The sequence below is a fragment of the Lemur catta genome, chromosome 15, assembly GCF_020740605.2.
Source record: "Lemur catta isolate mLemCat1 chromosome 15, mLemCat1.pri, whole genome shotgun sequence".
NCBI lineage: Eukaryota > Metazoa > Chordata > Mammalia > Primates > Lemuridae > Lemur > Lemur catta.
In genome coordinates, this window is record NC_059142.1 from 51,449,897 (window position 1) to 51,464,283 (window position 14,387).

The following is a 14,387-nucleotide window of genomic DNA, read 5'->3' on the forward strand; positions in this document are numbered from 1 at the left end:
GCCTCTGCTGTCAGAGCAGCTCTGTGTGCTCAGCTGGGCCCACGTGGCCAGCCAGACTGTGCCTCTACTTACCTCTTTCAGTCCTCTGGTCACCCAGCCCCTCCTGCCCATAATTTCAGATCCAGCTGGTCCTCCGGGCCATTTCCTAGAAACCACCCCCTTTGGGAGCTCGGGGATGGGGAGGAAGGCCAGGCTTGGCCGTGAGGATGGTAGAGGGTCTGGCCATTTCTGAGCTGCCTGACACCAGTGCCACTGCCTTGCAGAGGTGACCCGCTACTACCTGTATTGCAGTCAGCGTGGAAGCAGCCCCTTCCAGCAGGTACGGCCCGCCCAGACCCGCCCTCACCCTGCCCTTGCTCCTTAGCCACTTCCCCGAGGGGGGCCACGCTCTCGGTCAGTGTGTGGATTGGTGGTTTTCACGTGTTAACGTGTGTGCACCTCACCCGGGAGCTGGCTCACCTGCAGATGCTGTGCCCCAGGTCTGGGGGGGGGCCGAGACTGTGCATTGCTCACAAACTCCCAGGCAAGGCCGATGCTGCCGGCCCGAGGACCACATCTGGGCAGCAAGAAGCGAGAGGACTGTGTAGTGCTCAAGAAGCCGGAGGGAGGAGGGAGGCTTCCTGCGGGCGGGAAAGGCCATGGTCAGGATGCACCTGGGCAGTTGCAGCCAGCCGGGGGACAGGAGCGCCAGCCCCGCGGTCGCCGTAGGGCTCCTGGGAGGTGGAGCCTCATGGCAGGGCTGTGTCTCTCCCGGCCCAGACACTGACCGTCTTCCAGCGCTCGCTGACCACCATGCAGATCCAGGTCTCGGGGCTGCTGCAGTTTGCTGTGTCCCTCTTCCCCACTGCAGAGGTAAGGCGGCCGCTTCCCATCTGTGCAGGAAGAAGGGGGCCCCAGGTGAACCCTAACAGCCCCTTCTCCTGCCACAGCCCCCGCCCCAGGGCCAGACCTCTGCATCCCCTCCCCTGGCAGCTGGGCCCCTCCCTTGGGCGCTGAAGGCCTCTGCACAGCTGCTGCTGTGGTTTTAGCTGCCTGCTGCCCCTCGCGGCTCATGCTCTGCCTCTTTCTCTCTCCCTGCTCCAGAAGGATCTGCTTGGGGTCCAGCTCCTGTTGAACTCGTCGGAGTCCAGCCTCCACCAGCTGACAGCCATGCTGGACTGCCGAGGGCTGCACAAGGTGCCAGGCGCCCTGGGGCGTGGGGGTGTGGAAGGGTGACAGCCTGGGCTCCCCTCAGACCCAGGAGCAGGGCTGAAGCCGTGCGGTGGGAAGAGGAGGAGGTGCCTGGCTTCTGGTTTCTCTCCAGTGGCTGGCACAAGGCCTCAGTAAAGGTGACCAGTGGTCGGGGACAGGAATGTTGGGGAACCCTGACCAACACAAGGGAGGCCGTTCCCCATTGTCCAGACTCCCGGCCATCTGGTGCACCCATCTCACCACCTGATGTCCCAGTCCCATTCCCAGTGTCGTCTTCTCAGGCACTTGGAGTATCAGACAGACACGATGGTGCAGGGAACACATGGGAATGTGTGAGTGGCCCTGCCCCCAAGCAGCGGGCAGTGCGTGTCCACAGCTTTCACGTCCCTGTGGCTTTAGAGCAAATAGTCGTAGTGAGGATCGTGGCTGCCAACGCCGTGCTTGGCCCTGTTCTGTGCACTTTATATCCAATGTGTCGTTTAGTCCTCACAGTTATACTGTGAAATGCATGTTATTTCATGGGAAGTTTTACTTGTAAGGCAACTAAACTACACGTACGTGAGTGTGTTGTGGATGGATGGATGGACATAGATATGTGTGCACACGTGTGCGTGTGTGTATGGGTATCTCTACAAAGTAGCCCACTGAAGAGCCCAGAGCCAGCAAGTCAAGGACTTGGGTTTGGATCCTGGTAGTCTGACTTCAGAGCTGGGAACAGGGGACGGCCTGTGTCCCCTCCCCTCCCTCCACGTCTAGTCCCTCAGCAGGTCCCAGCAGCTGTGCTGTCAGGTGCATCCTGAATCCATCTGTTTCTCTCTATCCCCACGGCTGCCCCCACTGGCCAGTCCTGCTCCTCCGCCCCCTTGCCACCCGTGACCTTTCACACCCAGCAGCCAGTGCGGTCCTTTTAAAAAAATGAATCAGATCACGTCCCTTCCATTCCCAACCCCTCCGATGTCTCCTGACCCTTATGGTAAAGTCCAGACTCCTCTCTTGCCCTGCGAGGCCCAGCGTGACCTGCGCCCTCCGGCCCCGACTCCTGCTGGCCTGTCTTCTCGTTCTCTTTCTTGCCATCTGGGCTCAGCTTACCTGCCACCTGTCTCTGGCTCCCTGCACCCTGCAGCTTTGTCTGTCTTGTTCAGAGCCAGCCCTTCCATGCCTGGCACACAGTAGGTGCTCAGGAAATATTTATAGAGTGAACCCAAGAAGCCCCGTGGCGTGAGGCTCCAGAGCGTGGACCCTGAGTGGCCGTACGGGGTGCTTGGGACGCCCCGGGTCCCGGCTAGGGGAAGGGGGCTTCCGGAGAAAAGCTCAGACCCAGGCTTTGCCCCCGTTCGATCTCCAACTGCACGTTCCTCCTCCTCCTCCTCCTCCTCCAGGACTACCTGGACGCCCTTGCCGGCATCTGCTACGACGGCCTCGAGGGCTTGCTCTACCTCGGCCTCTTCTCCCTCCTGGCCGCCTGCGCCTTCTCTGCCATGATCTGTGCGGGGCCGCAGGCCTGGAAGCACTTTACCACCAGGTGGGCAGGGGGCCTCCTGCAGGCCGGGGGCTTCCCGGGGCAGCACACGGGAGGCTCTGCCCTGTGATCATCGAGAGCCCACAGCCCGCGACTGAGAAGGACAGGAGGGGGCCCAGACATTCGGCCGGACATCTACAGACACTTCCCCAGGAGTCCAGACAGACCCCCAAAGATCCCCAAAGGGAGCCCCAGGGCAGGAGCTGGGACCGAGGTGGTGACAGCCATCATGCCACAGGCTGGCATCCCTTGCTTCTCTTCCTCAGCAGGACTTTGCAACATGCAATGATGACAGATTCTGGTGCTGGGAGGAGTGCCCCAGGGAATACCAAGAAGGATAAATTGTGTCACTGTCATCAGGGAACCACAGGCTCATTGAGGAGATAGACAGGGCAAGGTGGCGTTTCAGCAGATGAGGCAAGAGGAAGCAGGGTAGGGAGGACCCATGTGCATGCAGTTAGCGTGGTGGGCTGCCTGGAAGAGGTGACCATGAAGTTGGGAATGGGGCGAGGCAGGGCCAAGGACCGTGATTTAGAGGAATCTCAAGGAGACACACGTGGCCAGAGAGAGAGTCTGGGAGGAAAGACTGGGAAGTGGAACAGGACCACCTGCCTGGGAGCCTCCCACCCCTCACGCTGACCCGATTCTACCTGTCATTCTATTCATAGAAACAGAGACTACGACGACATCGACGATGAGGACCCCTTTAACCCGCAAGCCCGGCGCATCGCAGCCCACAACCCCCCGAGGGGGCAGCTTCGCAGCTTCTGCAGCTACAGCAGCGGCCTGGGCAGCCAGACCAGCCTGCAGCCCCCGGCCCAGACCATCTCCAACGCCCCCGTCTCCGAGTACATGTACGGCAAATGCTCCCGGGGCCCCACACACATCCCGGCTGGGCAGACGGCTCCCCCTAGCCCTGGAGGGGAGCCGGGTCTGCAGACAGCATATTTGGATCCCCAGAGCCGGGTGGGGGGAGAAGGCATCAAAGGTCCCCGGTGGTGGGATGCCTGGAGGGAAGGCCCCCAGGGAGTATCTAGTCACCCCTCCCACCCACACGTGCTGGAAAGAACCCACCGTAGGTGTCAGGCTACAGCCTTTGGCCACAGCCCACAGAACGGGTCCTCGGCCTGAGAAGCTGCATGTCTGTGGGCCACAGCGCTCCCGGCACCTGTTGCCCATCTGCTGCTTGTCCCCAGCCTCCCAGAGTGCCCCTCCGCATGTCTTGCACCCACACGCCCTCCACTCCGTGGTCCCTCTCCATGCCCCCAGCCCAGGTGCCCCCACTCCCGCATGTACTCCGCAGGCCCCTCCTGGGGGAATTAAGCATGCACCCCCTATGCTGTCCCCTCCTGAGCGCTCCTCTCTGCCCCGCAGGAACCAAGCCATGCTGTTCGGTGGGAACCCACGCTACGAGAACGTGCCGCTCATTGGGAGAGGCTCCCCTCCGCCGACGGTAATGTGGCCTTCACAGCCACGTCCCCACTTTGGCCCTTCTTGGGGAAATAATTCGAGATAAAACCTCCGGCCAACCCGGTGAATCCTCTCCACAAAGGTAGAAAAGAAGGAAACAGTTTTATTACTGAATAAGCATTAAACCAGACTGTCCTGGCTGTCACAGGCGGTCCACTAAGGAGATTGCAAAGATGGAAAGAAATCGTACCCTTTCCTGCAGCCGGGTAGGCACAAGACACAGCTCACTGCATACCTGTCCTCAAGCGAGAGGACTTGTCACACTCGTCCACCTTAAGTCCACCTGGTAATTGGGTTAGCCATCCTTGTTAGCCAACTGCCTTTATCCAGAAGAAAAACAAAACTTCCCATACTTCCACAACTATCAGGGGGTCACAACTTGGAGCCAGCCCTGAGTGAGCTGTCCCTGAGCAGGGGATGAGGTGCTGTCTGCCTCCATGTTTGCATTTCGGAGCGGTGGCTCCCAGGCCCTTAAGAAGCCATTCCTGGATTGTAAGACTGGCAAGAGTCTTGTTTAGCCTTTAAAGAGGTTTGCGTGCATTTCAAAAGGACAGATTACTTACAATAAGTTTTCTAAAGGAAATCCTCCAAGAAGAGAGGGAGGTCCCTTTCCCTTTTTTGCACCAGGGAAAATTAAGGGAATTTTTTTTCTTTTCAGATTTGTGTTTACCCTTAACCCTCAGCCTCTGCACAGCCCTGGGCTGGAGGGTGGGTCAGCTGTGATGTCGTGTCTAGGACGGCTGATATAAGACACGGCCTTCCTCAGTCCTGCTCAGCAGCCAGTGTCCCTAGGACTGTGCCCCTTGCCCACCTCCAGCCAGGGTACCTGAGATGCAGCCTCAGGGCAGGAGCCCAAGGGGTGAGGGGTGGGCAACTTGAGGAGAAAAGACCTTTCTTATCCCAGGGAAGTATCTGAAGGTCACAAACAGCAGTATTGGCTGAGACAGAGCTGCAAATAGAGACAGTAGATCATTGAGGTTCAAGGACAGACTCCAATGCCAAATACCTAGATTCAAATCCCAGCTCATTGCTTATGGCCTCTGTGACCTTGGACAAGTACTTTGTCACTTAGTGCCTTGGTTTCCCCATCTGTATATTGGGGATGTAATTAATAGCATATCCCTCATAGGTGGTCTGAGTGTCGGAGGAATTGGTCGATAGAGTGTGTGTGTGAAGTGCACAGTAAGTGCTTTAGGACAGTGACCTGGTTAATTTCTTACGCCTCCTTCCACCTCACCTTCTGTACAGAGCTGTGGCATTTATAAGAAAGGGCCAGGGGACAAGGTCTTTCTGGGGTCCTCAGGAAGGGCGAGTGGGCTGGTGGGAGCCTGCATCCAGAGTGAGCACCTGCTAAATCCCAGCCTGGCCTCTGACTGACAGAAGCTTCCTGGGATCCTTCTCCACCCACCAGCTGCTGTGGCCCCAGGAATGGAGACTGACTTTAATACTAATCTAAGCAGAACATAATTGGGAGAAATCTGCTGCTGTGAAAATCGAATTACTCAGTGCATTTCAATGCCAAATAAAAATGATTTGGGGATTACCTTCTGTTTTGAAAGACCCAGGCCACTCCTCCTGCCATTTGCAGAGATCAAGAACTGACCTTATTTGCAGGGCTCAAGGACAGAATAAACCTTCTCTGGATTTAAGACCTGCCCAGAAATCCTCATGGTTTTGGCAAACTTGACTGCTGGGTCCCACCCAGTTTAACCTGCCCCTCGAAGACTCTTCACCGCACTCCCTTGCCAAAAGAGCATCTAATGATGCTGGCAGAGGAGGGTGGGGTGTGTGCCCCAATACAGAACACAGCCACTCCCCACCCTCCCTGGGGCTGCCCAATCTAAAAGCTCAGCAAGTTTGAGGTTTGGATAAATTCCTCCCTCTCTGGGACAGGCAGGGGATTTCACTAGGTGACCTGCATGTGCAGCCTGTTCCCTTGCTGGAAATGTGTCTTCTCCTCACTCTGCCTTCAAGGAATCCCTCCCTCCTATCCTTCCAGGCTTTGTTTCCTAGACACGGTGAGCAAAAATGACCCAGGGGATCGTTAAAGATACCAGCCCTGGGAATTCTCTCCAGACTGACTCACAGAAACAATCTCCTGGGGAAGGAGCCTGGGAGGTTGTAAGTGTAACAAACTTACTGTCAAGCAGGCTGGGAAATACTGCTTTAAGGAGGAGGCTCTTGTCCCCCAGGTGCGTCTGAATCAGAACAGATTTGTTAAAACACAGGCTGCTGGGCCCACCCTGATTCTGACTCTGAAGATCTGGGGTGGGCCCTGGGCGGGTCGTGTTTCTAATCTGCTCCCAGGTAAAGCCAATGCTGCTGGCCCGGAACCCCCCCTGGGGAACCCCTGCTCTGAGGCGCTGCAGTGGGCGCGGCGGAGGGAGAACCGCTGGTCTGTGTGCATTTTGTGTTTGAGGCTGGAGCCATCGCCAGGGTCCCCCCAACCCGGTGACACCACGTGGTTATAACTCAGTACCTGGCCGCCGTGGCTGGCCCTGCTCTGACCATCCCCTCTCCTTTCTGCCCGCAGTACTCTCCGAGCATGAGGGCCACCTACCTGTCTGTGGCGGATGAACACCTGAGGCACTACGGCAATGAGTTTCCAGCCTAACAGACTTTCAGGGGTTCCTGCCTCCGTTTTCCGTTTTGATTTTTAATTAATGCAAATACAAGCTGCGTTTCTTTAAGAGAAACCAAAGGCATCTGGAGACTGGCAGGTTCCTGCATAGGGCGGCTGAGATTCCCGACCAAAGCCTCAGGGGGGCAGAAGACCCACCACTTGGGCCAGCCTCTCCTCTGCCTGCCCTCCACCCCTGAAACGCCCCCCGTGTATGGCTGCCTGGGGGTGCCGTCCCTAAGCTGGCTGCCCGGCTCGGCTCACCCCTGCTCCCCACCCTCACCAGGAGGGGCGTGGCGGGGAGGAGGGGCCAGGTCAGGTGCCACCATGGGGAGCTGTGTGTCCCACTGCCAGGACTGTGCCTCTTGGTATCGCCACTCTCACTCTCAGAGTCACCTCTCTGCTCCAGTTCCCTGCAGGTGACAGTGGGGAGGGCTGACCAGGAGATGCTTTTTAAGGGAGGTGGCATCCCCGATGAGACCAGAACAGTCCGAATCAGAGTTCCCGGGGCCAGGCAGGCTCTTGCTGGGCCACAGAGGGGAGGCATTAGGAGAGGTCTGCAGGGGAGGCTGGTGGCTCGGGAACGGGGGGACCACAGCCCGCCCGGTGGACCCAGGTAGGGACAGGGGTGAAAGCCCCACCTCCACTCCAGAACCGATGCTGTGAGCTTGTTAGCTGCAGACAGCGACGATCTCAGGTATGAACAGACACTTTGAAAGCAATGTTAACTCTTTTTTTTCCAGTGTTTTAAACATTTTGATTATCCAAAGAATTGAAACTCATAGTACATCCAGTTTTTACAACAGACTTGGGGCTCATTCCTTACACCTGGCTTTTATACCATAACTCGGACAGGTTTTGCTGGCACCGGCCAGCTCTTTACATATCTAGAGGAGACGGGAAAGAGTGGGTTTTTAAATAAAATAAATACCACTGAGACATCCTGTCCCAAGCTGCTGTTTGATGGGGGTCTGGGTTCATCCCACCCAGGGAGGGAGGATCTTTGAGAGAGGAAAGAAGCTAAGAGGGAAGGTTGAACAGAGTCCTCTGTCCCAGGGACTAGCTGATGCTCACGTCAGCCGTGCCCTCCCTGTTGTACTCCAGCAAGTTTGTCAGAAAAGGTTTTAGCAAAGTGCTATGATAGTGTCTTGATGTGAGGACAGGCCTCCTCCCTGAGCCCCCACCCCCTGTCCTCACCCCCTGTCCTCACCCCAGCGTCCTGGGCCCCCACCCTGCTAGGCGCCGGAGCTTGTTGGCCAGGAGGAAATAACGACCCACCATCCTGCCTGTTGAGGAACCAGGGATGGGGTCTTTGGTGCTTCCAATCTCCTGCCAACCCAAAGTGCACGACACTGAAGCCCCCACAGCCTTGCACAGAAAAGCAGGGGCGTGGGGTGGCTTGGCTCAGGACAAGGGCTCTGTTTCCATTTTGGAAGAGCCACTTTGTCAACAGCAGAATGGTTCTCAGCTCCCAGCCAAGACTCCAAGACAGAATTGGCCCCAGGGTAGCCGGGTCTCACCGTGTCTCACCTGCATTAACCTGTACATACCGCGTACCATAAACACACCTTGGTCTGTCCACGTCATGGGCAGATAGGAACTCTGCGACGTCAAGGTGTTGCTTCTTAAGGTTTCATTATTGGCAACTAGAGGGTTGTTTTTAATGCATGGAAACTAAACTAAAAGTCCTCGGGGGTTCCTGAAGGAGCCAGGAGGGCAAACCTCTGCTTGATACCTGTGCACCCTCACCTGGAAGAGAAATAAAGCACTTGTACTAAAACGTGCATTCAGTCTCTCACTTCCTCAGCGGCAGGGAATAATGGGGGCATTGAAGGTCCCCTCCAGCAGGGTCATGTGGTGGAAGGGCTTCCAAGCAGATTCCAGTAGTGATTTCCGTGAGAGGATTGAAAGGTGGAGCTTGAATGAATGTCACGGGGCGCTCGCATGGCCTCTGGCTGCTCTTACAGGACCAGCAACAGGCCTTGTTTCTGCCCTGGTCTTTCTCCAAAGTTCCTCCCAAGGTCATTGCTCTTAATGTTGCTAATAATAAGTAGCATTTATTGAGTACTCAAAATGCGCCGGGGTATTTGTATTAATTTGTAATCAAACTCCACAGCCCTAAGAGGTCATTTGTTCTGTAGCTAAGTCAACAGAGGCCCCTGAGGGTAAGGACCTGGTTGGAGCGGGGGCAGAGCCAGGAGTGTGCACCCAGACCCCAGCTCTGGCCCCCACCTCTAGGCACCTCTCCCAGTGCTCTGGGGCTGGGGCAGTGGTCACACCGTGGGCCGCCTCCCCCAGGTGAGGTGTGCGATGCTGCCCACCTCCACCAGTGTCCCGGCGGGTCCTTGCTGCACCCTCTTCCTGAACTCTTCACCTCCGTGGCTGCTTCTCCGGGCCCTGGCCACACAGCACCCTTCATGCTTTCTCTGCGATGTCTCTGATTGGTGACCCTCCTAGCAGCCTGGCACGGCACGCTGGGCCCACTCCAGCTCTCTTCCCAAGGCCGTACACGCCGGTCACTCCCACTCCCAGAACTGACTGTGTTCTGAGGAGCTTCCTGAGAACCCCTCCCCTCTCCCTGGGCTCAGGATGCCGAGGGCAGCAGAGAAATGGCTCGGAGGAACGGAGTCACTTTTCTCTGACTGAGCCGATGTTCTAAAGGTAACTGCAACTCCATACCCATGTGAGACTGGCTTTGGGGCTTTAACTGCCTCGGATCGGGGGTGAGCCCTAAGCTGCAGGCCGGCCCTGCGTGAAACAGGAGGAAGGCTGAGGGACTGCACCAGCCCAGGGTGGTTTGGTCACCGCCACGTGTGTCACCTCCCCGTCCTGTCTCTGCTGCGCCAATCTCTCACCCGAGGGAAAGGCATGGGGTGGGGCATGCGGTTGCCGTGCCCCTGTCCCACCTGCCCGGCTCCCCCTTCAGAGACGGCCTCTGAACAGCACCCTGACTGCAGACCCCGGCAGGGCCAGCTGTAGGAAGAGGGGCAGGTGCTTAGTCTGCTCTTGGAGAGAAACAGCAGTGAACACTAGGCCCCTCCGTAAGCCGGGCCTTTGCCAGGAGCCAGCACGTGTTCCCTGCTGTCATTCTGAGCCCACCTACCCCAACGGAGCGCTTCCTTCTCCAAAGCTAATTCATCTCAGACGTGCTCTCTCTCGCTCTCTCTCTCTCTCTCTCCCCGAAGCTGTGCACTCCTTATTCAGGGGCTGCAGGGGTGCTATTACTGCCTCTTAACCTAAGAAATTACTGATCTCATCCTCAAGAGGCTTGGTATGTCTATTGACAGGTATTCCCAGATAAAGAGACTCTATCTTCCTTTCTTCCCACTTTCATTCATTTAACTAAAAATGCATTGATTGCTCAGCACAGGGCCCAGCTAACTACAGCTGGTGAGCCCACCCTGACCAGCTGCCTTGTACGGCCCGGATATAAAACAGCTTTTACATTTTTAAGTGGTTAAAAAGTTATAAAACATTTGCAACTGATTTTGATGGTAGACAAATACTAAGTTTGAACCTCAATTAAGTAAAATGTTATTACCCCCAAAGACTTTTATTCTAGTCATTCATAGACCTATATTACAAAAAAAATTGTACTCAAATATATTTTATCAATCAAAAATGTGTGGAAATTGGTTTCTCTCTTGTCATACAAGTACCTACATGATATCTTTGATGTTGCCTCTTGGCCCAAAAAGCCTAAAATATTCACTGTCTTTTACAGTGGTTCAGAGTGTGCTGACCCCTGGCCCGGCACACCACTTTTTCTAAATTCTGGGACTACGGACGTATCTAAAGTGATCATGGCCTTTGACTTCATGGAGTCTACAAATTAGCAAGGAAGGCAAATAACATCCTCAATGCTGATTTGCTTAGATTCAAGTTCAGAGTCTTACGTGGACGTTTGGTAAAATTCCTTGAATCTTGTGTCTCCTGTTTTATCTGTTTTAATCATCATTGTTTTTCTGATTACAAAAAAATGTGCATGATGTAACCATTTCGAACCTTACAAAAATGTGTGAGAAATTGAAAATCCGCCATAATCCAATAACCTAGAACCAAACACCATGACCGGTTTGGTGTATATTCTCCCAGTTTTATCCCATAGTATTTGTAGAAACATAATCACACTGTACACATTGCTCTGCAATTGTTTTTTCTACTTAACAGTATGTCTTGGCTTGAAAAATGTGCCCCCTTTCCACCACTGACCTGTGAATGCAGGGGAGGGTGGAGACTGTGTCAGACACCAGACCCCTTTGAGGAGAATCACTCTCCCTGCCTGCCAGCGATTTGCCCATTGCCGACTCTGATGAGCGTCTGCTGCAAGCACAAGGCAAAAGCCTTCTTGAGGTTCGCATGCATAGAGAGCAGCACTCAATAATTGTCTTTTGTGCAGATGAATGAAAGTCAGCACCATGGTCACAGTGGTTATACACATATCTGCCCCCGTTTCATAGGAATCGGTCAAGAGCCGTCCATTAAGTCCTAGGTAGGGGCCGGGAGTGATGGCTCACGCCTGTAATCCTAGCACTCTGGGAGGCCAAGACAGGAGGATTGCTTGAGCTCAGGAGTTCAAGACCAGCCCCAGCAAGAATGAGACCCTGTCTCTACAAAAAATAGAAAAAACTAGCCCTGCATGCTGTGCTCATGTCTGTAGTCCCAGCTACTCGGGAGGCTGAGGCAGGAGGATTGCTTGAGCCCAGGAGTTTGAGGTTGCTGTGAACTAGGCTGATGCCATGGCACTCTAGCCTGGGCAGCAGAGCAAGACTCTCAAAAAAAAAAAAAATCCTATGTAAAAATTAACACCCTATGTAAAAATTAACTCCAAATGGATCCACAACCTATATGTAAGATCTAAAACTATAAAACTGAAAAGAAAGCAGGGCAAAAGCTTTCCAACACTGGATTTGGCAATGATTTCTTGGCTACAACACCAAAGGCACAGGCAACAAAAGAAAAAATGGACAAATTGGACTTCATGAAAATTTTAAAATTCTGTGCATCAAAAGATACTATCAACAGAGTAAAAGGCAACCCATAGAAAGGGAGAAAATATTTGCAATCTGATAAAGGATTACCATCCAGAATATACAGAGAATTCCTAAAACTCAACAACAAAAACAAACAACCCAATTCAAAATTGGGCAAAAAACTTGGACAGACATTTTTTCTAAGAAGATCTACAAATGGCCAATAAGCACATGGAAAGATGCCCAACATCACTAATATTAGGGAAATGAAAATCAAAGTTACAATGAGATACCACTTCACACCCATTAGAATGACTGCTATTAAAAAAAAAAAAATCCCATGGCGGGGGGTGGCGGGCGGGGGTGGGTGGTTGGGGGTCAAGGGCAATATATGTAACCTAAATTTTGTACCCCCATAATATGCTGAAATAAAAAAAAAATGTAAAAAAAAATGCCAGAAAATAACAAATGTTGGCAAAGATGTGTAGAAACTGGAACCCTTGTGCAGCATTGGTGGGAACGTAAAATGTTATAACCACTGTGGACACATATGGAGGTTCCTCCAAAAGTGAAAACTAAAATTGCCATATGACCCAACAATTCCACCCTGGGTATAGACCCAAAATAATTGAGAGCAGGGCCTCGAAGAGATACTTATACACCCATATTCATAGCGGTATTATTTACAATAACTAAAATGTGGAAGAGCAATCCATGTGTCCATCCAAGGATGAATGGATAAGCAAAATGTGGAATATTATCCAGCTTCAAAAAGGAAGGAAATTCTGACATGTACTACAACTTGGCTGAACCTCAAGGACATTAAGCTAAGTGAAGTAAGCCCGTCACAAAAAGACAAATACGGTGTGATTCCACTTACATGAGGTACTCAGAGTCGTCAGATTCATAGAGTCAGAAAGCAGAAGGGTGGTTGCCAGGGGCCGGGGGAGGGGAGGGAGAATGGAGAGTTGGTGGTTAAGGGGGACCATTTCTGTTTGGGAAGATGAAAAGAGTTCTGGAGGTGGGTGGTGGGGACAGTTACACGGCAATGTGAATGAACACAGTACCACTGAACTGCACGCTAAAACATGGTTCAGACGGTACATTTTATGTTATGTGCATTCTATCACAAATTTTTAAATTGCAAAAAAAGGAGGGGCCGTGGTACAATGGATGGGGGACTGGCCTAGGGATGTCCAGGGCCGGGCCGCTCTCAGCAAAGAGTTTCTGTTACCCATTATGCTGTGATCGGGTGGAGATCTGAGAAACACCACAATTGTTTTTTAAACTAGGCCCTTGTGAATACTTCTAATTATATGACCTCATGCTGGCTTCCCTGGGTGGCTGAGCCATGCCTGCCAAGGGGTGACGACTGTTTTGCCAGTGAACAGAGCTGCTCAGCGGTGGTTGGCAGCCTGCAGGCCTCCCGAGTGAGCGGGGGAGGGGAGCCTACAATAAATCATCGCAATAATATGAGAAAGGCGGCTGCAGTTCCCTTATCTACCCACCCCCCCACCACCACCATTTTCCCACCCACAGAATAATCTGTCTGCAGAGAGCCCTCTGCTTCCCAGAGCAGGGGGCGGGGTGGGGAGGGCTGCACTGTGCCTGCAGCCCCAAGCAGCCACCACTCCATTGTGGAGCGGACCCTTTTCCTGCCCCTGCAGCTTTGTCTGGGTCTCATCTGCCCCTGACCTCAAGCCCACCAAGCCGTTTCAGTGGGGCTTTCACATGTCCCCCACCCTAAGGGAGTCCTTCACCCAGAGAAGCTGCTGGGAGCCAAAACCGAGCAGGAAGAGGTTGATGGCTACAGTCATTTAGAGGCTTGTTTTTGGTTTGTGTGGCCCCACAAGGTGCCATCTCAGGAATTTCGTTGCACCTGTCCCTTAAAGGCAGGTGGGAAGTGGTGAAGACACATTCATGGAGAAGTTGGGAAGCAGGAAAGGAACTTCAGTTTCTTTCCTTTCACAGATATCTAAAGCCCACTCAGGGCTTCCCACCAGAAGCTGTCTGAGTGCCTTAGCCTGCCCCCTGGGACCCCCCACAGACTGGCCCCAGCTGACCTTTGCAAATTCCTCTCGTTTTCCCCCTGTAGGGATTGTCAACTCCAGCCAGTCTGACCCAGCAACCATCCCCTCTTCTTCCATGACAGCCACCCCTTCCTTGCTCACACCATGCCCTCCCCCCAATCTGGAATGCTCTCTACCCTCCTTCTGCCTGCAACTCGTAACTATTTTCAAGGCCCAATACCATCCCCAAATCCCACTTCTTGGATGACGCTTTCCTTGTCTGCCACAGTCCAAATCTCGGACGTCAGCCCCTGAACTCAGGTAAACCCCATTCCCTGACCTGCTGTCCATTCAGGTACCACCAACTCTGCCTTCCGCACTGGACTGCACACTCCCTGTGTCATCCTCTCACTTAATCTTCCCAATTATCCCGTAAGAACTGCCACTGTCCCCACCGCTTTGCAAATGAGGAAAGTTGACTCTCAGAAAAGGAAAGTAACTTGTCCAAGTTCATGTGCAGTGGCTAACCTGGCATTTAAACTTTTCTTTTTCAACCCCCAATTCCCTTCTTTTATTTTAAATTATCTCACTGAATTGCCCTTAAG

General features: G+C 53.6%; 1 protein-coding gene across 1 annotated transcript in view; it reads left to right on the top strand.

Annotated features, from left to right (window-relative positions):
- Positions 1-8,586, top strand: part of TTYH2 (tweety family member 2) — a 31,166-nt gene extending 22,580 nt beyond the window's left edge. The window contains exons 8-14 of the mRNA XM_045569816.1: positions 264-319; positions 760-852; positions 1,084-1,176; positions 2,571-2,713; positions 3,379-3,564; positions 4,085-4,163; positions 6,714-8,586. Coding sequence (XP_045425772.1) covers positions 264-319; positions 760-852; positions 1,084-1,176; positions 2,571-2,713; positions 3,379-3,564; positions 4,085-4,163; positions 6,714-6,794 — 731 coding nt within the window. The 3' untranslated portion in view covers positions 6,795-8,586. The remainder of the gene's footprint in view (positions 1-263; positions 320-759; positions 853-1,083; positions 1,177-2,570; positions 2,714-3,378; positions 3,565-4,084; positions 4,164-6,713) is intronic.
- The last annotated feature ends 5,801 nt before the right edge of the window (positions 8,587-14,387 follow it).